Raw genomic sequence first — 21,288 nt, 5'->3', positions numbered from 1 at the left:
CATCTTCCACCGCCTGTTATCTTGGGGTCAAGGGGCAAGTCAAGTCTACCAAACAAAATGAGAGCCCAGCAGGGCAGTGCAGTGATGAGAGGCCAGGTTCTAATACAACCGTGGCGGCTCCAGCCTAAGCTCTCCAGCTAGCCTGCTCTGGGGCTCCAGGTGCTTAACCAACCCTAAGGCTCAGGTCCGGCACCTTCAGAAAGAGTGTGCTCAGGCTCTGTACTTCATGTGGTACTGCTGGAGCCAGGTAAGGGTGCTCACGTGAAGTGAGGTCTTAACAGGGCATGGCACACTCAAGTCTGATAAACTTCATAAACGGGGAGCCTGCTGACATGAGTGATGGGGGGGGTGCAGTCTCGGCTCTGAAATGCACTTCACGGTTCTGAAGAGCAAGGCTCCCCAAGAAGGCTAACAGAGCTCCAAGGACTCAGCAACCCCCCACCTCACTGGCCATCTCAGACACACGCCTGCCGCCTCCCCCGCCCCAGGCTCCCTGCAGGCTCCGTGCAGACGGGCTGCCGGACGCGCGCGGGCGACCCCAGCCACGCCGCGTCCCTACCTCGGTGTAGAACACTTTGTGCTCCACCACGTTGAGGTCCATGGTGAAGAGCCGGGGCTGCAGCGTGGTGCAGAATGTGTTCCCCTCCATCAGCCCGATCTGGGCGTTGGCGGGCTGGTGTCGCAGCAGGTGCTTCTTCGGGGGCACCATGTCCTGGAGGACCTGGGGGAGACACGGAGGAGGCACCCCTGATTGCCGCCCCTTTAAAAGCAAACACCTCAGCGCAAGATCCTACGCCAGTTAGCAACCTGAAAACCGTAACTGAGATCAAGCTATCCCAGACAGGCCTCAGTTAGGAAAAGGAGGAGCTGCTTCAAATGCCAGTGCTGGATCGTGGAGAGATGCACTCAGACACATTCCACTCCTCGGGGTCCAGAGCAGCCGCTCTTACAACAGCAAAAACCAAAACAAAGATGAGACCAGGTTGTGCTCATCAGGCCCAAAAACTAGCCCCTACCCTTGACAGTCACTGAAACAGATATTAACATAAGCACGTTGCCGTCTGCAAGCCTGAGGTCAGAAAGAGCACGTGTAACAGCACTTAGCTCACTGGACACAAGACGCCAGATTCCGTATCATTAACACTCAAACCTGAAGGAAGAAAGTCTGCGGAGGCTCTGCCTGGTGACCGACGCCTCACCTCCTTGTGCGGCTCCATGATCACGGTCACGCTCTTCCCGGTGACCTGGGCCAGCACCTGCAGTGAGTGCATGGCCTGCTTCCTCACGGTGGAGTTCGGGGACGTGACCTCCCGAACCAGGTCGTGGGTCACGTGGTGGAAGGACTTCTCCTGGGCCACCACGATCTCCTCCACCCTCTCCTCGTCCTTGAGGGGCGTCGCGCACCTCATCAGAAGCTGCTCCAGGGTGGTCTTGGCCATGGCGACCGCCCCGTTGGAAACCTGCAGGCCAGGGACTCCTCAGCACCAAAGACGGGCGCTGATGCCCACAGCACCCAAGTCTGCACGCCTGCCCGCCCGCCCCAAACGCTGTCGCTGGGGGCCCACGCCCCTCACACACCAGCTAAGGCATCAAGACTGCTTTGTGTTGTCCTCAAGGTACTCTGGTAGCTAACCCTGCTGCTTAGACATCGACTGTCATTCAGGAAGAAAATACAGATCTAAACTCGACCCTTCTGTTTTTACCAAACAGATTTAAGCAGGCGATGCCCACCATCTACTTGTTTGTGCTACACGCATACAGAGGTTCATAAAGAACACGGCTCCTACAGGAACTTCTGCAGCACGTGTACTGTTTAATCTGTGGCAGGACTGAGAAGTAGTTCTCCCTTCACGGACCACTGGGTAAAGTCCTTTGCCAAGTGACTGTTATCAAGACTGACCCATTTTAGAGTCTCAGAGAAAGAGAACCTGAGGGCTGTGATCTGTCCTTTCATTTACGATGCTGTGGCGAGATCAGAGGATGAGACGGTTAGCTAGAGACACCAACTCAACGGACGTGAATCTGAGCAAACTCCACGGGACAGTCGAGGACAGGGAGGCCTGGCCTGCTGCAGTCCATGGGGGTCACAGAGAGTCAGACACGACTTAGTGACGGCACAACGGCAGCAGCGAAACCTAAGCTTCCCGGAGAGCACGCTTGCAGAACTGCCTGAAACTCACTGCTGCCCAGGCGGACGACCGTCCTGCGCCCGTGGTGGGGTCCGGGGCCACCCCCCGCCCCGCCGCGCCCTCCCCGCCCTCCCCGCCTACCTCGCCCGTCAGGTCCATCATGACGAAGAGCAGCGCCTTGAGGAAGGTCTGCTGGTTCTGCAGCACCCAGGTGAGGGGCAGGCGCTCCATGAGGAACTTGATGGACACCACGCCGCCCAGCTTCGCGTACCAGGCCTGCTCGTAGCAGCAGGCGCACAGGCGCTCCACGATGTAGGAGAAGAGGGGCAGCTGGCACGCCTGGAAGAGACGCGCAACGCTCGGTGTGCTCCCAGGTCCCAAGACTCGGAGACCGGCCGCCCACGGGCACAGACAGCCCCACCCAGACCGCACTCTGCTCACCCGCTCCTTCGAGCCCAGGATGATGCTCGCCACGTCGAAGATCACGGCGAGGGCCACCTCCCCAATCTTGCAGAGCTCCTTCTCCTCGTATGCCATGCAGATGGCGATGGCGTCGATGAGGACCAGGGGGTCCATCCCTTTGGAGCCGTTCTCCTCACTGTGGAACATGGCGGTGCTGGGCTGGCTGCCCACCTGGTAGCAAGGGAGCAGGAAGGGGCCTGGGAGGAGAGGCGGGCAGCAGGCGGGAAAGCTGGGCTTAGTGCCACAGACACACTCGGCTCTCCAACTGCAAAACTACCCTCTGCCCTGGAGGTTAGGAATTTAATAAAAGCCAACCCTGGTACCTGACCAACTTCTGTTAAACCGCAATTATTTATAAACTAAGTAGGTATAATGTAACCGACTCCATCACACAGTGTTAACTTTCAGATTTTCTCAATCACAGCTCAAAGACAGACTTGTTTTAAGTGAGAACCGTAATCACGTCTCTTCGTTGAAAAAACTCATTACCCAGGACAAGAGGCACGACGTGGGAGTGACTGTGGGTTATGCTTTGGACATTCCTGACACACAAGAGGAAAAAGCAAGAGCACCCAGCTTCGAAACCCAATCCGCACAGCAGAGTCTGGCAACCACTAACAACTCACACCTGGCAGGCACCGGCCCGAGGCGAGGTGGGAGTGACTGAGACGGGAAACACTGGGAGACAAGCTAAGTGTCCAACTGTACGGCGTTGACTGTTTGGACAGGAAGAATTTAAAAGGGGGGGAGTCCTGCGTTCTGCAGTGTTGGGAGAAAACTGCTTGTCCACCAGGGTGAGAGGTTTCGAGGACACAAAGCGCTACTCAAGAGGTCATGCCCACGACCGGCGCCGGTCTGGGAGCAGCTGCAAAGCTGAGGCTGAGTGTTCAGGAACAGCAGCCGGTGGTGCTGTGACATCTCCACTGCCTTCTACAAAACCACCAGTCTGCCATGGACTGGAACCACTAACAGAATAGGTCCTTTGGCACCCAGAGCCCGGGAACGCCTGGAGCAGAGGTAGGGAGCGGCCAGGCAGGGGAAAGGCACCGATGAGGGTCCAGGAGCAGACTGAGCGGCTGGGGGACCCGGGCGAGCGGTGACGGAGGCTGGGCCTGGCAAACCCCACCGGGGACAGGGGGCCGGCAGGGGGCAGGACCACACACAGTCACCCCTCTACACGCAGAGGGTCCAAAAGCACTCAGCCCCCGAAACAAAAAACAAAGGGCCACAACGTTAAACCTTCCGTGTTAATATTTTATCCGTAAAACCAGGTGACAATTTTCAAGTGAATACAGCGCCTACTGCTGGAACACCAACTCTGTGTGTCAATGGAATGAGTGGGCAACCAGCAAACAACAGTCCAAAACCAATCAGCCAAACTCAGCTTCTGTGAAACATGATGTCCCTGAAGACCTCAACCCGGCTGGTCTGGGGTCACTCACCGCACTGCTGGGCGACCGCCACCATCGTGTAGTGGCGGATCAAGCTGGCCACGAAGGGCAGGGCGCTGGGCCGCAGATCTTTAATGACCGCGGACATGAACGCCCCGGTCAGGGCTTGCTCAAACGTCTTCCGGGCTGGGGTGTCCTGCGCTTTGTAGCGATGTGATATGATGACGTTGGGGATGGTCTTTTCTGTAAAGCTGTGCGACAACAATTAAATTCACCGTCACCACACTCGAGTCCAGAGCTGACGATCCTATCACAAGGGACTTATGTGCAGCTGCACGGGCCTGAGTGACTTCTCTGCTTTAATTTCAGCAACACGTGGAATCTAACGTGACAAGTTTCACGATGCATGTCTTCAGCCAACGGGTCAAGAGACACCAAATGTGCTGTCCCCTAATGTGAGCACGGGTCAACGACTCAGAGGGACATCACAGAACGGATGGCAGCACATTCAACGGCTGAGAGAGACTAACCCTCAAGCACCCAAGATCTTTCCATTTTCTCTAAAAGAGAAGCAGGGCTGGGCAGACAGCGTGTCCTTTTCCTGCCTGACCTGACGGAACACACCTCCGACACCGAGAGATCTGGGAGGCAGCCCCACCCCTAAAGCTCTGAAACAAGGCCCACGGCCCGTCCCCGCGCAGAGCATACTTGGGGTGGGCCAGGAGCTGGTAGAGCGCGTGCTTGTTGTCCTCCAGACTCATCATCGCCACCAGGAAGCACTTGATCACTTCCCACGCCTGCCTGCGGTAGTAGGGCTCGGTGTTGGCGCTCTTCAGGCAGTCTAGAGCCGTTTCAATGGCCTGTGGCAAAGCAGCACAGCAACTGGGTTTGTGCTGAATCGTGATTCTGAGAAGCCTTCGCGGGAGGCACGAGCAGCACCCAGAAGCAGCTCGAGGCACATCTACCCTTAAAGACAGCAGTGGGTCTGCAACAGGCGAGCAGGTTTCACCAAATGCCTCCGGAGGAGGCAACGGATGCGGCTCAAACTGAATTGTGAAGCGGGGTTTACTGATTTTGTGCTTCAAAGGCCGATGGGAAATTACAGAAATTAAGTGAGCACAGGACTCCTGTGGCAAATTTGCTGGATTAAACTAGAACCTGAGTCGTCTCAGTGAAGGTTTGACTAATTTCTTTCGAAAGGGTTTACTTCATTTTTTCAGAAAACCTACCCAGCTTCAAACATGTCTTATCCTAGCCTGTAGGTGGACCAGAAGGCAGGGAAGGCAGGATCACACAAAAAAACACTCTAAGTCTTCACCGGCTCAGGTACTAATGTTAAAGGTACTTAGTGCTGCTACTGCTTGCTGCTACTGCTAAGTCGTGTCCAACTCTCTGCGACCCCATAGACGGCAGCCCACCAGGCTCCCCCGTCCCTGGGATTCTCCAGGCAAGAACACTGGAGTGGGGTGCCATGTCCTTAGAAATCAAAGGCCTAATCTGTACTGAAGTCTCCTCCAGTGTGAGGAGCCAGGGAGGGGCTGGCGGGATGGGGCCTGCCCTCCAGATGCAGGCTTCTCCCTACCTCACCCCTCTCTGCAGAAACTGGAGAGGGAACTCAGAGGATCAGCATAACCTCCAAGTCAATCACCGTCCCCTCCCCACTGAAGGACGGACTGTCTTATGCCAAAAGCAACTGCTGTCATGTAAACCTGCAGCGCTGGGCCTGGCCCTTCCCTGCCAGGTTCTGCACGTGCCCCCATGTGCCACCCTCTGGGAAGGGTCCCAGGAGCAGCATGGAATCCCTGGAAGGACCAGGGAGGCATGTCTTCACTATCCGGTTTCTTCCCTGCTTTAGCTGCTTGGGGGAAAAACTTCTACAGGGATCTTCTTGCTCTGCTCAGTCTATGCAGAGATCAAGTGAAAGTCACAGCTTGCATTCTAATGCCGACCCTGCACTGACAGGGCCAAAGCAGACAGAACCCCAGCTGAAGGAAATGACCTAAGACGTGTGACCTGGCCGGGTTCACAGAGCGCTCACTACGGTCATTTTCAAGGTAACGACAGAACTGTAGCTGCATTTTCTTACAAGGAAACTAGTGTTTATTTGGCAAGTGCTTCGATAAGGGTTGAAATGAGGAGCTGAGATTAAAAAGGGCAACACGTGTGTGGGGCAGGGCTGGGGGAGGGGAGCGATAATGCGTGTGCTTGAGAAGGTGGGGGACAGGTGGACGGAGAGAAGACCCCAGAAACGGCTCCAGAGAGACGCTACCCAGAGGGTTCCCATCCTCACAAACGGTCAGCAATGTCTGGCTCAAAAAAAAACAAATCACAGACACTCCTGCTGTGTCCAGTTCCCACATGGATAGCGGAGTTCTAATACACAGGACAGGGCGAGGCGAGCCTGCACTCAGGCAGGGCTGAGTGGTCCCGGCCAGGCCCAGGCCTGCATGGAGCTCAGCGTCCGGCCGGCGTGCGGCTCACGGAAGCGGCCGTCACTTGGACACACGCCAAAGGGTGCAGTAAAACCCTTCCCCAAAATGCTCGCTACGGTAATGGCTGGGTAAGTACCCTGAAACGATGAGGTATCAAAAGTGGCAATGCAGGCAGCGAGGGCAGATTCTATAATAAAAAGGGGAAAGTCGGATGCGACCACACGGACTGTAACAAGTACGACCTTGAGTGTGGGAGGCCCAGAGGGGTCAGTGAGGTGAGGGGGTCAGTGAGGTGAGGGGGCCAGATCTCAGTAAGGGTCAGGCGGAAGCAGCTGAGTGACTGCAACACGCTGGGCACCGTCTGCTGGTTTTGACAGAGCTGCCCCTGGAGGGAGCCCGGGAGGAAAGCGGGAGCCCGGGAGGGGCGAGGGGTGAGACAGGGACATGATCAGCCTGGTCCTACGTCACCCTTGATGAGACACCCGCTGGGCATCAGAGCGGACGAAGGGCAAGGCTGAGGCGGGCGGGGTGGCACCCCCGCCCGTCAGGAAGGACAGCCCTGCCCAGGGGGCAGGTCCTCAGGGGCAGCGCCCCCCACCACTGGCCTCCTGGCGTCACGGAAACCCTCGCCAGCCGAGCTGGGCCCCAGCAAGCCTTGCTGCTCTTTGGGTTAAGAAACTCCCGCCCAAAGGGACTGGTTCTATTTGCATGTTTCTGAACAGAAATTGAACGTCTTAGAGTGGAACCTGCAGCCTCTTTTTTAAGACGCTCCCAGAGAGGCGCGCAGTTACCTTCTCCATCGGGAGCTGAAGGGACGCTTTACAGTCAGAAAACTCCACGGTGACGCTGGGGCCCTGAACTTCGGTCACGACGTAGAGCAACTTCTGGGACTCCTTGAGCATCTTCCTGTTGCTGCCGCCGAACTTCCCGAGGACGCGGTAGGCCACGTGCGAGATGCTGTCCGCGGGGTTGCGCAGGGTGCGCCACAGGGCCTGCAAGCCAGCGCGCGCCTGTCAGCCTCCGAGCCAACGTGCGCCCACGGCCCCCCAGCCCCACTCACAAGCTCTGGGGGACGACGCGGCGAAGATGCCCTGCCCCAAAAGCCCTGGGGGACCACGTGGCGAGAACGCCCCTCCCCAAAAGCTCTGGGGGACGCCGCGGCAAAGACACCCCTCCCGAAAAGCTCTGGGGGACGATGCGGCGAGGACACCCCTCCCCTCGGCCCCCTACACACAGCTCTCTGCCCGGGGGACCGGTGTTAAATCTTGTGTGTGTCCTTCCGAGAAACTGAATGCCTTTACAGAAAACACACACGTAAATGTTCTTCCGTGTTCTTGGAACACAAATGGTAGCGAGTCGTCAACAGCATAGAGCTCAAAGGCAAGAGAACGAACACACCGCTTGGATGGATACTCACAACGGGCTGGGGGAGCAGACAGGAAACACATTTCGCCGGTAAAGTCCTTAACCCTAGGTTAGATGGGAGCGTCCTCAGGTTTTTACTGCTACTAGGTTTTATAACTTATAAACACGATACACAAATTTCTTCTACATTTCAATCCTGATATGAGAAAGGATGGTGAAGAGGGAACACTGGGATTGTGAAGGGACCGGCATTACAGGAAAAACGAGTTACTGGGTACGTCGTACTCACAGTCAGTATAAAGAACAGAGAGGCCCTCGACTGTTTCAAAAAACTCTGCGATTTCCCCAACTTTTTCACTGGTATCATCATAAATCCTGAAAACGGCCACAGCTCACTATTTAAATCTATTTTCTGACACATCCTCTGTAACAAGGCCAGGTATTAGCGTCTAGTGATCATCAATACAAAATCTTTGAACTCTTCTGTAAGCAAAATTCCAGTTTCTCTTATGTTCCTGTTGGCCCACCCGAAGCCTGAGCACCGCGGTAGAGGGACGTCTGCTCACCTCCCTGGGAGGAGGCAGCCTGGGAATGGGGGTCCAGTCTCCCACCCTTGCACAGGGACTCAGCAGGCTGACGGGCCTCTGCCAGGCGGGAAGCAAGCAGGGGCCCTGAGTGGTCTCTCCCTCGGCCTGTTCTGCTCACAGAAGGGCAGGAGGCCCCGAGCCCAGCCCTGCCTCCTCTCCCCACGCGGTGCTCACCCAGGCTCAGGTTGGGCCCATGGTCGGCCTTCCAGAACCAACAGTCCTGATCGCTGGCCAGGCCTCCACATGACTGGCCTTGGCGGCTCCCACCCGGCCTCTCGGCCATCTTCTCCTTTCTAGATGGAGCCTGAGGCGCGCGTGCAGCTCACTATCTTGTGTCCACTGTCCAGAGATCCTGCATCTCAGGAGTGACTGCACGCCCATCACAGAAGCTGGCACTCGGACCCCGACCTGGGGCCAAATACTCTCTGCTAAAGGGGTGGGTGAGCAAGCAACAGTCAGCCCTGACCTCTAACATTCACCAACCACAGTACAAACCGTCACCATCAGCAAAACATGAGGGGACAACCCCACACCTGACACAGAGCTCGAACAACCACGAGACGTAACATGGGTTCCAACCCGCCTTTCTGTTTCCTCCAGGGGCGGCCAGACGGCTCTCTCTCTCTCAACAAGCATGCACCTCTGCACTGTGTAACTCAGGAACCCCCAGAAAGAGAGCGCGTCTCCCTGGAAACAGCAGTAGCCAGGTAACGCCTGCCTTCCCAAGCCATCAACCTCACGAGAATGCAATGCTGCGGGAGCCCTCCGAGAGGGGAGCGATGCTGCGAAACAAGTATCCACTCGACGCACGTGGTGTTTCTCCACATCACTTGGTAGGCCAGCAGCCTCAGGCAGCCAGGCGAAGGCCCCATCGGCAGCGCAGCAGAGTGCCAGCCAGCGCACGGCGAGGCGAGCTCCCGGGAAGGAGGCGGTCCCGGGGCCCGCGGCGCCCTCTGTCGGCAGCACGGGGACGCGCGCTCACCTGCATGAGCTCGGCGCGCACCGGCTGGATGTGGTCGTACAGGAAGTCGGGCTGCAGGTTGTCCACACACAGCTCCAGTGTCCGCAGGCCTTGGCTGACCAGCGTCTGAGAGCCGTTGAGCGCCGACACCAGGGGGTCCATGAGCATGGGCAGGTAGGGCAGGAGCGAGCTCAGCCGCACCGGGACGGTCAGGCACAGCTCCACGAACAGGTCCTTCATGTGCTGCTTGTGGAGGCCACTCTGCAGCATGTTGAGCCCTGCGTGGGGACATCAGCTCGCTGAGCCCTGCGCATGGGGGACGGTGCCGCCCGGCGCACCCCAGTAACGCAGAGAATAACCGGCCACTCTTTCTGTAAGCACCCGCCTCAAGACAGAATCACACCTCGGAGTCACGTCTGCTGCACCTGTCCTGTACCTGCACCGAGGCCTCGTCCGTCTACCGCATGACAACAGCAGGCTGCGTGCAATCAGGTTAGGTTGTGATGAGTTATTATTTAATGTGGACTGAACTAACGTTAAGGACTAATTAATGCTACACAAGGTATTTAACATCATGTTCTCCAGTGAATAAGCCCAATCTAGAAAGAAAACAGACTCCATCGTTACGTGTTCACCTCAAGTCTGAGGCTTACAAGCTTGCATGTCATTTCAGGTTTCCAGTAAACCACAGCTGATGTTTATGCTTTAAAATAAACTTAAAAAAAAAAAATCCACTTGATTTTGTAAATGAGAGGAGCTTCCTTCTTATAAACTCACGGCCCCATACACTCTTAAGGAGGGTAACCGAGTATTTACCGAGCCCCGCTCCTAAAAAACGTCAGATGTGGACCTGCCCACAGAACCTGAGAGACAGCTGGGAAGAGAAAAGCAGGGAACAGCGCCCCCCAAACAAGGTGCGTCCCGGCCAGCTGAGGCTAAAGAAAGAGGGACTGCGAGGCGAGGCAACACACAGCAGTCACACCAGACTCAGAACCCAAAGGAGAAGGGAGACAAGCAGAGGGGCCAGGCCCAGCTCCCAGGAGGCGATGTGCTTGAACAAAATAGGTGGGCAGAGAAGGGAGGCTGGGAAGACTGCAGGCGGGGCCGTGAGACCGATCAGAGCAGAGGGCGCAGGCTGGGGAGGCCTGGTGTGTGTTTGTGTTAGTCGCTCAGTCGTGCCCGACTCTTTGCGACCCCATGGACTGCAATCCACCAGGTTCCTCTGTCCATGAGGTTTTCCAGGCAAAGATACTGGAGTGGGTTGCCATTTCCTTCTCCAGCGGATCTTCCCAACCCAGGGATCGAAGCCGGGTCTCCTGCATTGTAGGCAGATTCTTTACCGACTGAGCTACAAAGGCAGCCCCTGCAGTCCAGGGGAGGCCTGGAGTCAAGGTCAAATACAGACAACACAGCCCGCCTACGGGCCTCCTTAAGCACCTGCCGGGGGACTTAGGGCCATGTTACCTACAACATGGAGGAGGGCATGGCAACCCACTCCATTATTCTAGCCTGGAGAATCCCAAGGACAGAGGAGCCTGGTGGGCTACATCCCGTGGGGTCATACAGAGTCAAACTCGACTGAGCAACTAACACTGCCTTCAACATGCTTGAGGCTTTCTCAGGTACCTTCTGGGCACATTATGCTATAAATGGCTTCTCTCAGAAGAATTTATAAAGAAAATACAGAAGATTCAATCCCTTGCCAAGAGCTCACCGTTACCAAAAAAAAAACAAACAAAAAAAGACATTCCTAGGACAGTGTGTCCACTCAGTTCATATCTGTGAACATTCACTGGACTCAAGCTGCCCTTTGGCTGTAAGCCTTGAAAGCATTCCTAATGCACAGGAATGAAAGAATCCTGTCTGTGCACCATAGCAACTAAATAAAAACACATATTTTAATGTATTTTTATGTATTGTATATAGGGCTTATATTAGCTTTATAACTTGTTTTTTTGCCTTTTTTGTTCTCTTTCAGTCTAGAGATCTCTGACCTTACTAAACTACTCTCTAAAACTGCTTCGCAAATGCTACAAAAACGTCCTAACTCGGGTCAACGAAGACCTTCCCACTTGCAATCAATTCTGAGCAGGGAGACGTACCCACCCCTTTAAAGCTCAAGACACAGGGACAGACACACACACACGCACACACGTCCCCGCACCATGACCGGGTGCAGGGGAGGAACCCCAGCAAACACGGTCAGCCAGAACCCGCGCGTGCACACGAGACTCAGCGGCGGCCGGGATCACTGCTCTGACCTTGCAGGAGGTTGGGTAGGAGAGGCAGGAATTCCTGGTACAGGAGGTCGTGGCTCCCGCCCCCAATGGAGCGGAACAAGGCCCGCAGCAGCAGGAAGTAGTTGTAGGGCTCCTTGGCTGTCTGGGCGAGCTCCATGGAGCTGTTGACAATCTTGTGCAGGTGAGGCTGCGGGATGGAGGAAAACCAGGTTAACAGGCTCCGAAGGGAGGAGGGTTCACTGCACGAAGGGAGGAAGGGAAGGTCATCTTGATGAATTTTCCAAACAGAAAAACCAAACAGAACCTTTCCAACTTTCATTTGACTCAAATTAATTTCTCTTAAAATACAGGTAGCTTTCCACCCAGTTTGGCTGTGAGAAAAGCATTGACTAGGTTCCTATCTCACCACTAATATGTAGGTAAGCGATGCTGCACAGACACTTTGCAGCAGGACCTGGAGGGCCTGTTGGCTCTGCAGTTCTTGGGAACAGTCCCTCCCCAAGACTAAATAATCAAACAAGACGAAAGAAGCCGGTCTCCTAATAACTATCGAAATACAAAAAGCAACCCAAAGGCACCAAAACTTCACTACCAATCACATACTACACATGCCAAGTTGGGAAGAGCCTCAAGACATTCGAGATCGGAACGTTTTAGAAGACTTGATCAGAAAATCTGTTCATGAGTATTTTCTTCAAGAAAGCATTTTATTAGCTTAAAGTTTAGTGAATAGCTTAAAACAGGTTAGCTTTTTATCTTGTACTTCAAATCCCAGTTCTGACATGCGACAGGCTAAGTTTGATGTGAGTTTTTCTGCAGGCGCATTTAAAGTGAACTGGGAACTGCAAACCATCAGCACAGCCATTCGTAACTGCATAAGGCATGATTTCTTTTACAGATAAGCCATCCCTATTAGTCTCAAGACAAAGCATTCTATCAAATTATTCTTTGAACACCTCTCCAACAATATTCAGACACCTCATCATTAGACTTGTCTGTTAGGTTTTACTCTCTTTTTTGTTGGTTGCTGGTTTATATAGTTGTCCCTGAGGTTGGCAAAAATTGTATTATTTGAAGATATTAATGTGGACAAAGAACACAAATATTTTACATCTTTCTGAAAGTCTGTCTTTTTATACTAACTCAAAAGTAATGTCAAGGTTGTTGGTAACTGAACACTATGTAACTGAAAAAGTGGAGGAAACTGTCTCACACAAGCACAAATTACTGGTGCTTTACGTCGCATTTACTTCAGAAGAAAATGGACCTCCTTTACATTCTCAAACTCTCCCCCATAGGAAAACATCTCTCTTCAGATGGAGCTGGCAATACTCAGCCTTCTGCAGAAACAAAACATCCTGCTGTCGGGGAAGAGAATTTTGAAAAGGTTTTTTGCTCCATGTGCTGCCTTCGGTGGCTGCCATAAGCACGCACTGGCTTCCGCCGTTTGCTGGAATCAACTAACTGATGAGACATCACAACACGCACAGGATCAGTCGCGCAGAGGAGTGCGTCAGGAAACACCCCCCTCCCGGACGGCCTTAACACGGGGACACAAGCTGGCTGCAGTCCTTGATTCAGAGGGAAATGAGCAAACAGGCCTGAGACGGGGCGTCTGTGCGCCAAACGCAAGAAGGTACGAACACAGACATGACACACCGGGCAGGAAGTGGGTGCGACGGGAGCTGCTCAACAGCCAACCGCTTCTCGTCGGGTCTGGGAGGTCAGACGTTCCTTCCTCTTCTTTCGTGTCACCCGATTTTTTTTTTTTTCTAAAAAGAACACGATGTGCTCCTACCCTACTTGTGTGGTTCATGTAAGAAATGACTTCAAAAATGAAAATTCAGTGGTGCCAAGACTACTGACAAGCCCTGCGAGTGAGAGTTCTCACGTGCTCATCCTGGGTTGGCAGGCGACCAGGAGCAGCTCTGCTTTAAAACACCTGCAGGGTTTTCCACATTTGGCTCCAACTGGTTGTAAGCATTTATTAATTTAATATTATTGTGTTTGAAAATATAAACAGCCACTCCGGTTTCTGCTCAAGATGAAAAGTATTGAGAAACAACGACGACAAAAAAACCACCCCAAACACAACGCGCGGGCTGGGTCTGACTCTACCTTCAGCATCTGTTCATTCTCAGCTGCGAAGAGGGAGACAGAGCCGAAGACCAACTTGAACAGCTTGAGATACAGGTTGGAGAGCTCGACGTTCGAGCCCATCTCCGGCAGGCGGTCCAGGAGGTACTCCACCAGGATCGTAGCAAACAGAGCAGAGGTAGTAGGGTTTGCCAGAAAGGAATTGGCGACAATCTGTCAGAACGAGAGACACACGTGACAAACATCGCCCCGTCCACAAAGCGGCTCCAAGAAAAAGCAATCGACATTTCAAAATCACAAAATCAAATCTGCATCAGACACTCCCAGACGTGAATTATCCACCAGAAGAAAAAAAAGCCATCAAAATCGATTTATTGAGTGTTGCGTGGAACAAACAGTTCACTTTAAGAACTCAAATCTGTCATTTCCTCCCCACTCTCAAGTACCAAGAGCCTATGTCTAACACATACTTAATTTCTACTACGAAGGGAACTGGTCCAAAATACCCTGAGCTTTTGAAAACAATTTTTTTTTCTCACTATGGCCTAACAGTTCTCTTTATGGACCATAAAGATGAGTGCCGAAGAATTAATGCTTTTGAACTGTGTTGGAGAAGACTCTTGAGGGTTCCTTGGACTGCAAGATCAAACCAGTCCATCCTAAAGAAAATCAGTCCTGAACATTCACTGAAGGACTGACGCTGAAGCTCCAATACTTTGGCCACCTGATGCCAAGAGCCAACTCACTGGAAAAGACCCTGATGTTGGAGAAGGCTGAAGGCAGGAGGAGAAGGGGTGACAGAGCATAAGTTGATGGGATGGCATCACTGATTCAATGGACATGTGTTTGCGCAAGCTCAGGGAGCTGGTGAGGGGCAGGGAAGCTTCGTGTGCTGCAGTCCATGGAGTCTCAAAGAATCGGACACAACTGAGCGACTGAAATGAACAGTTCTCTATAAATTTTGCTCTACAAGCACTATCCTTAGGCACGTTATTTAGAAATAAAAGCAATACCGAGTATTCGACACGTGTTGAAAGAATGTAAGAAAGGAGTGTCATACCTGAAGAGCGTAATTTTTTGAGATTCTTTCCACCATATAAGGGACTGTAGTTTGAAAGATCTCTTTAAACGTCAGCGGGTTCATCATTGTGAAGACACCGGCAAAGTGCTCCAGCACCTCCTTCTCTTCCTTCATCCTCACGGTTTGGCAGTTTGCTACTCGGATGTACGTCTGTCCATTTCCTGCTATCTGAACCTTGCACAGGGGAAAACACCACGGGACTCAAAACTGAGTCTCTGAATGTATTCCATTACACAACCCGATGAGCGGGGTGCACGTAAGAGAATCAGAAATCAAATGGCTACTGCCCACCCCCATCTTCTAAATTCTCTATTCTCACCTAAAATTTGAAAAAAAAAAAAAAAACAACCCAAAACCTTTGTTACCACTAACAAATTCAGTAAAATTAAATCTTATTTCTACTGCATTCCCTTTATACCTTCTGCCCCGCAAAATACACTGACATGAGCGTTCTCACCATCGATGCAACCCTGTGCCGGAGAACAAACGCAATCCGGGACGTCAATACTCCAGACCACCCAAACGGCAACAGACTGTGAGACCCCTTCCGTCACTAGCATCTTAATTCTAAGAGGAACCTGGCCTGAGGACGCTGCCTTACCTGATAAATATCTAAAGCCTGCATTGCGTACTTGACAAGCTTGATGTAAATCTGAGTCTCTTTGGGCTGTAACTGCTTGTTGGGAATGAACTGAGCTTCTGGAAGAGAGAGGGCACGGTAAGTTACTGGGAGCAACACCTACTCTGGGAAGAACATGGTCTAAGCGACTCAGGAGCGGGATTACCACCAGGAGCTTTACACGACGTTATGCCCCACGTGATGGTCTTGACGCCGCAGACCAGGGTTTTGACCAGACTCCGGCAGTCCGTGACCTGGAACGTCTGCTTGTCCTCCTTGTCCTTCTCGCCTTGCTTCTCAAAGGGCGGCACGGGGGCCGGGGTCACGGGGGTGGCGGGGGTGGGCGGCGGGGGTGGTGGCGGGGCAGGGGCGGGGACAGGGGCTGGGGATGGGGCCGGGCCCGGGGCTGCAGGGGCCGCAGGCACCCCGGGCAGGGCCGCCTCCACGGCCCCGAGCTCAGACTGAGGCTTGCACTTCTTAAAGATGGCAGAGAGCTGGTACCGCGCGATGGTGTGGAACTTGAGAACAAACACCTGTCAGGAAGGGAAAGTGCAAGGCAGGCGCAAGTCACTCTCTTCGCCAGGCCCAGCACCTGTCCAGAGGGCAGAACACACTCTCAGGCCGCCTGCTGAAGTCGCTGTTTCCCCTCCCGAGTCACTAGATGAACTTCCCCAGGGGAGAAGCAGGGGGTGATCGGCCCGATGCCCTGGGACCGCTCCATGATCCACCCCTGACCCGGCACCAGACTCCTCCCTAGAGATGTTCACGGACAAGGGAGCGCGGGGCTACACAGCATCACAGGAAACACCGCTCCAGACTGGCCGCCAGCAGTGCTGAGCGCGCCTGTGGTTGCTTCCCTCAGCCCTGAGAGTCCTAGGAGGCGGCCTGCGGCTGTCCCAGGCAGGGGACGAGCAGGCCAGCAGAGGGTCCAACATCCCGCCCCAGGACCCTGGCCTAGTTGATGAGGGAGCGGGGCCTTGCACCCAGGGAGTCTAAACACCCGGGCCCCAGCTTGGCGACCAGGCGGCCCGTGAACCGCTGGCAGAGCGCTCAGGTAAGCACACAGCGCCAGGTGGGGGTGAAGGCGCGTGTGGTGCGGGGGTGCAGGGCACCGCACCTCCAGCATCCGCATCAGCACGTCCCGCCCGTTGCCGCTCTCCTGCTCGCTCTTGGAGCGGATGCAGTCCACCAGGTTCAGCAGGAGCTTGCAGGACATGGTCTGGATGCTGCTGGGCAGGGACTCGTCGTCAATGTTCTTGGCGAACAGCTGGACGGCGAGGGAGAGGTCGCTGAGGGGCAGGTGCTGGCGGACGTGGTGCACGAGGTCGGCCAGCGTGCTGTAGGCGAGGGGCCTGCGGGCAGAGACCTCCGCTAGCGTGTCTCCCGGCCCGGTCTGCAGGCCTCCACCTCCACCACCCCCAGGGACCCCGGCGGCAGAATGGCTGGCCTGGGCACACTGCACATGGTCTCGGGTTCCCCGTTACCTCCTCCCAGCTATAGGATTAAGAGGCTCCAGTCTTGTCTTATTGCTTAAATCTTTACTTTCTAAGTTGAAAAAGATGGTTACCTTCATGCACCCAAGTGTACCTCCATGTTTATACCGTCACGCCTGGTTAGCCTGAGCAGAACCACCCACAGCTGGGCCCTGCCCTGAATGCGCTCTGCTGCTCAAACACAGCCTGTCAATTGGTAACTTACAGGCCATGCGTCACATTTCCTACGTGCGAAACAAAACACTCAACACTAGTCAAACAGTTCTACCTACAGTGTAAATCAAGACAGCGACTCGGATTCAGCCAAGGCACATAAAGCAAACCAAGGCGTTTCCGAAACTTCGTGCAACTCTCAATCCAACGGGAGAGGAAAGGCCCATAGCCCACACTCGTGGAGACGCTCCTGACACAGTGCCAGATCTCCGGCCCCAGGGCCGGCTTTACCATCATACCTGAGAGTCTCCCGAGCGGTGTATCCTGAGCCAATCAGAATGGATTCGTCAAACAGCTTGTCCATGCAAGGAATGAACTCTGGAACACAAACATCCATTGCCTCCATCACCAAACAAGCCAGGCGGCCAGCAAGTCCCGTAACAGTACTTTCACAGGCGCTGCTCTGCACCAGCGAGCCACCCAGATTTGGCAAAGTGGGGAGAAGAAGGCACCCACAATGCTTTAGTCTGAGATGCTGGTTTTGCTGGGTGATGCCAGCCACGCACCTCACACACATCAGTGTCAGAGACGAACCATGCGCCTCACGTCCCTGGCATGGAACCTGCCCCAGTGCTTCACTCAGGTCAGTCCAGGGTCCTTAAAAGCTGGCACCAACCACCCAGGGGGCAGTAGTCTCTAAATGTCCCTTTATCCACTGCCCTTAAGTTGTCCTTCTTAAAGATCTTAAGGTTGGTTATCATGGAGAAATAAGGATACTTCTCTATGTAAATTAACAATGGGCTTCAAAATAAATATCAGAAATCTTGTTTGGAAGGAAAAAAAGCAGCAGCCTCTAAAAGCTGAATTCAACCAGTCTAACATTTAACCTAACTTCGGAGAGTAGTGTCTTAGAAACCTGTTGTTCTTTGTAGAGTTAACAAGACTGAAACCAAGCTTCCCAGCCCCAGAAGAGTGCCTGGGAAAGATCTACCCTGCCTGCTGGATCGGAGGTGACCAAGCACAGATGAGAAAGATTTCTCATCCGTCAGCACTTCAGCAAGGACAAGCCTCCCGCTGAGTGGCTCCCCACACCTCCAAAGTCACTATTACTCAGCTGGCAGGAAAACCGAAAGCTAGTCACTCCAGACGCGACTCAGTCACTTCAGCAAACAGATTTTTAAGACATTCCATGTAAAACTGTTCATCATTTCACAGCATGGAGAAAGAAAACAGTCTTCCTCTCATCTTTTAAAGCTCGCTGGCTCTGAGTCAGAAAAAGCAAATGGCTATCTGCAGTGTCAAAAGACAGGCAGTCAGAAGGCAGAGACATACTGAGAGCTACTCAGACGGTAAACTGGGCTAAGGAGATTGTCACATTAATTATGAAATTGTTGACGAGCTAAAGCAAGAACCCTGGTGGCAGGTGAAACAGGGAGGCAGGCAGAGAGAGGAACAAGGGGGAGAGGGAAAGAGGGGAGGGAAGAAGGCAGACACAGGCCCAGGAGAGAAAACACAGCCAGAGCAGCAATAAACCAGGGACAGGCCCACGGAGCCAGAAACCCCGGGCAGGACGGGCCAGGCCTCGCTCGCTCGCTCGCAGGGGCCGGGCGGACGTACGGTTTCTCAGCTCCGTGGTGAGGATGTGCTTGGCGGCGATCAGCAGCTCCTTCCGGAGGTGCGCGGTCTCCGCCGGACAATTTGAAAGCAGCTGTAACATTCCTTTGACCATTTGCTGAGAGTACTTAGTCACCAACTCCTGCACCAGGGAGAGGAAAGCAACGCAGTTACACTGGTGGGCGGCTGCTGAGAAAAATCCAAGTTTTATAAATTTTTAAACAAAAAAAATTTCAGTTAGGACTAAATTTGGCTCAGAGGACCCTCAGAAATAACAGGCCTAACAAACAAGCATTTGCCTTGTCGGGTCAGTCTGCGCGCTACCACCCTGCTGGGAGAGGCGGCAACACAGGAGGAGTTCAATGGGATCATGGAGGCCCTTTTTATTTTCTGCGTCTTTCCAACTTTCAACAAGGTCCCTGTTACAGGGAAGGAGGGAGAAATAAACATCGAAGTTAAACAAAATTCTTCACTCAGTCATCCCATCGACGTGAGTCACAAATGACACTTTTAATCAGCTCAGAATGAGTTCAAGTCACATCTGCTTTCTGAGGCGTCTCAGGAAGGTATTCACGATAACTCAAGCTGACCAAAATATCAAAGGGCATCTAATTCAGATTTTTTTACTACTATAAAAATGTCATCTCTTTGACATTCTGGAAAAGTCAAAAAACTATGGGGACAGAAGACAAACCAGTGTTTGCCAGGGACGGGGGTGGGAGGACGAGACTGACTGTGTAAGAGGAATTTTTCGGAAGATGGAAATGTTCTGTATTTTGATCTTCTGGTTGGTGGTTAGGTATGCATCTGTGGATTCAGCGAACTTTACACCCACAAAAGGTGAATTTTACTCCTTGTAAATTATGTCTCAGTAAACCTGATTTAAAACAGAGGTCAGTGAACTTACCTGGTAAATTCTGATGATGTAAGCTAAAAATGACAATGTTTTAATTTGAGCAGCAATGAAATCAGCATACAGCTCCTTGTTGTAAAGTTTATGTTGCCTAAGTGAGAAGTGATAAAATTAACAACATTAGCTGTCAGTTCTTTAGGTGATATTGTATCACCTACAGTAATTACCAAGCCCAAAAGGTTGCTTTCTACACAGCAGCAACAGTCAACGTGCCCACACTTTTATGCAGTTCTGAGTAACATAAAGAGGCCTTAAAGACATAAAGCAGGCATTTCTGCCAGGCCCTTGGGCAGCAGCCACAACCTGAACCCCAACAGTCAACGGGAGCCCGACCTGCCTGCTCCCCAAGGCGGGCGCCTATTTGAGCAGTGAAAGACCTCTGCCACAGGGGTTCTCAGAGCGGGTCCACCCTTAGATCCTGCCCTCGAGTGACTCAGAGCCAGACAGGCCGCAGGTCAAGAGACAAGTGGCAAGGGTCTGAGGAGGAATGCCGCGAAGTCGGAGAACACGCTTTGCTGAGAGGCTTCGTGGGGTCTGGCCCAGTCAGTGATTAAGGGTAATGGGGTAAAAGGGCCTCCTAGCCCTCATGCTAAGAGGAGCAGCAAGAAAACAGGCTTGACGGCGAGGCAGCCTGGAGCATCTCAGAGCTGAAATCAGGACAGGAAGCCCTAACGATTGTTTCAAATTTACAGGACACCAAGGACAGAGGGGGCACGTCACCTTTCCCAAACAAGGGATGAGAAAACCATTACAATCAGCATCAAAATGTAAGTTCAGAAAGCCACAAACGCATACAAGCGAAAGCAAACGTTTATCTAAGTTTCCTGTTTCACAGATGACGACAGCAAGCACAGTGCCACTTGGGTTAAAGAGCTATGGTGGTCGACTACGTCACTGGCCAAGAAATCTCACCTGGCTTGTGCAGATACCTGAATTGCAATCGTATTCATGATCAGGGGCACAAATTCCGCAACGACATTGTGGATGTTCAGTTTGTAGAGCTAAAAGCAAACACATCAGATTCTCATGCTTTTTCACCCTGCTTATAGCTAACTAATTTGGCATAGCAAAGACACTGTGAGATTCACTGCTCGGCACACGTGTAACACACACATCTATTCGCCACAGAAAAGCGGGTGTGTCAAGTGTCGTAAAATGAGAAGCCTTAAACCCGGGAAGCTACTGAAAATACGCATACCTGATACATTAACACAACAATGATGGGCAATTCTGCCAACACTTTCAAAGAAAGCGATCCTCTGGGAATGATGGAATGCTGGAAGAGAGGAATACAGAGGGCTGTGGTCACCACCTTGGCACCTAATATAGCCCCCATGTGTCCCACGGCTGAGCACCACCCGGTCGAAATAAAGGGAAGGGAAAACACTGACTCGTCTCTGTAATTATCTGTGGTGAAAGAAGCAAAATATTTTGAAAACAAAGCACAAGAATTATCATTCGATGTAAAGGGTTTTATATTTTACAATGTCATCACTTGTAGTAAAATCCTCAAGAAAATGTGTCAGAGATTCAACTCACTGGAGAAATCAAAAAAAAAAAAAAATTTTTTTTTTAATCTGTTATGGGCTTCCCTGATAGTTCAGTTGGTAAAGAATCCGCCTGCAATGCAGGCAACCCCAGTTCAATTACTGGGTCAGGAAGATCTGCTGGAGAAGGGATAGGCTACCCACACCAGTATTCTTGGGCTTCCCCTGTGGCTCAGCTGGTAAAGAACCTGTCTGCAATGCGGG

At 52.8% G+C, this 21,288-nt stretch overlaps 1 protein-coding gene across 3 annotated transcripts in view; it reads right to left on the bottom strand.

Annotated features, from left to right (window-relative positions):
* The window catches only part of TRRAP (transformation/transcription domain associated protein), an 87,780-nt gene that overhangs the window by 55,679 nt on the left and 10,813 nt on the right, over positions 1 to 21,288 (bottom strand). For all 3 annotated transcript variants that reach the window (XM_068968837.1, XM_068968838.1, XM_068968839.1), the window contains exons 8-26: positions 20,736 to 20,813; positions 20,450 to 20,538; positions 19,532 to 19,628; positions 18,628 to 18,766; positions 17,310 to 17,388; positions 16,482 to 16,716; positions 15,531 to 15,897; positions 15,347 to 15,444; positions 14,725 to 14,919; positions 13,686 to 13,877; positions 11,589 to 11,754; positions 9,349 to 9,605; positions 7,206 to 7,406; positions 4,691 to 4,842; positions 4,034 to 4,233; positions 2,571 to 2,788; positions 2,271 to 2,468; positions 1,200 to 1,460; positions 560 to 721 (exon numbers count right to left, since the gene is read on the bottom strand). In XM_068968837.1, the coding sequence (XP_068824938.1) occupies positions 560 to 721; positions 1,200 to 1,460; positions 2,271 to 2,468; positions 2,571 to 2,788; positions 4,034 to 4,233; positions 4,691 to 4,842; positions 7,206 to 7,406; positions 9,349 to 9,605; positions 11,589 to 11,754; positions 13,686 to 13,877; positions 14,725 to 14,919; positions 15,347 to 15,444; positions 15,531 to 15,897; positions 16,482 to 16,716; positions 17,310 to 17,388; positions 18,628 to 18,766; positions 19,532 to 19,628; positions 20,450 to 20,538; positions 20,736 to 20,813 (3,384 nt within the window). The remainder of the gene's footprint in view (positions 1 to 559; positions 722 to 1,199; positions 1,461 to 2,270; positions 2,469 to 2,570; positions 2,789 to 4,033; positions 4,234 to 4,690; positions 4,843 to 7,205; positions 7,407 to 9,348; positions 9,606 to 11,588; positions 11,755 to 13,685; positions 13,878 to 14,724; positions 14,920 to 15,346; positions 15,445 to 15,530; positions 15,898 to 16,481; positions 16,717 to 17,309; positions 17,389 to 18,627; positions 18,767 to 19,531; positions 19,629 to 20,449; positions 20,539 to 20,735; positions 20,814 to 21,288) is intronic.

This window comes from Capricornis sumatraensis, chromosome 3 (genome assembly GCF_032405125.1).
Source record: "Capricornis sumatraensis isolate serow.1 chromosome 3, serow.2, whole genome shotgun sequence".
Lineage (NCBI taxonomy): Eukaryota > Metazoa > Chordata > Mammalia > Artiodactyla > Bovidae > Capricornis > Capricornis sumatraensis.
This window is presented reverse-complemented; position numbering and strand designations above follow the sequence as displayed.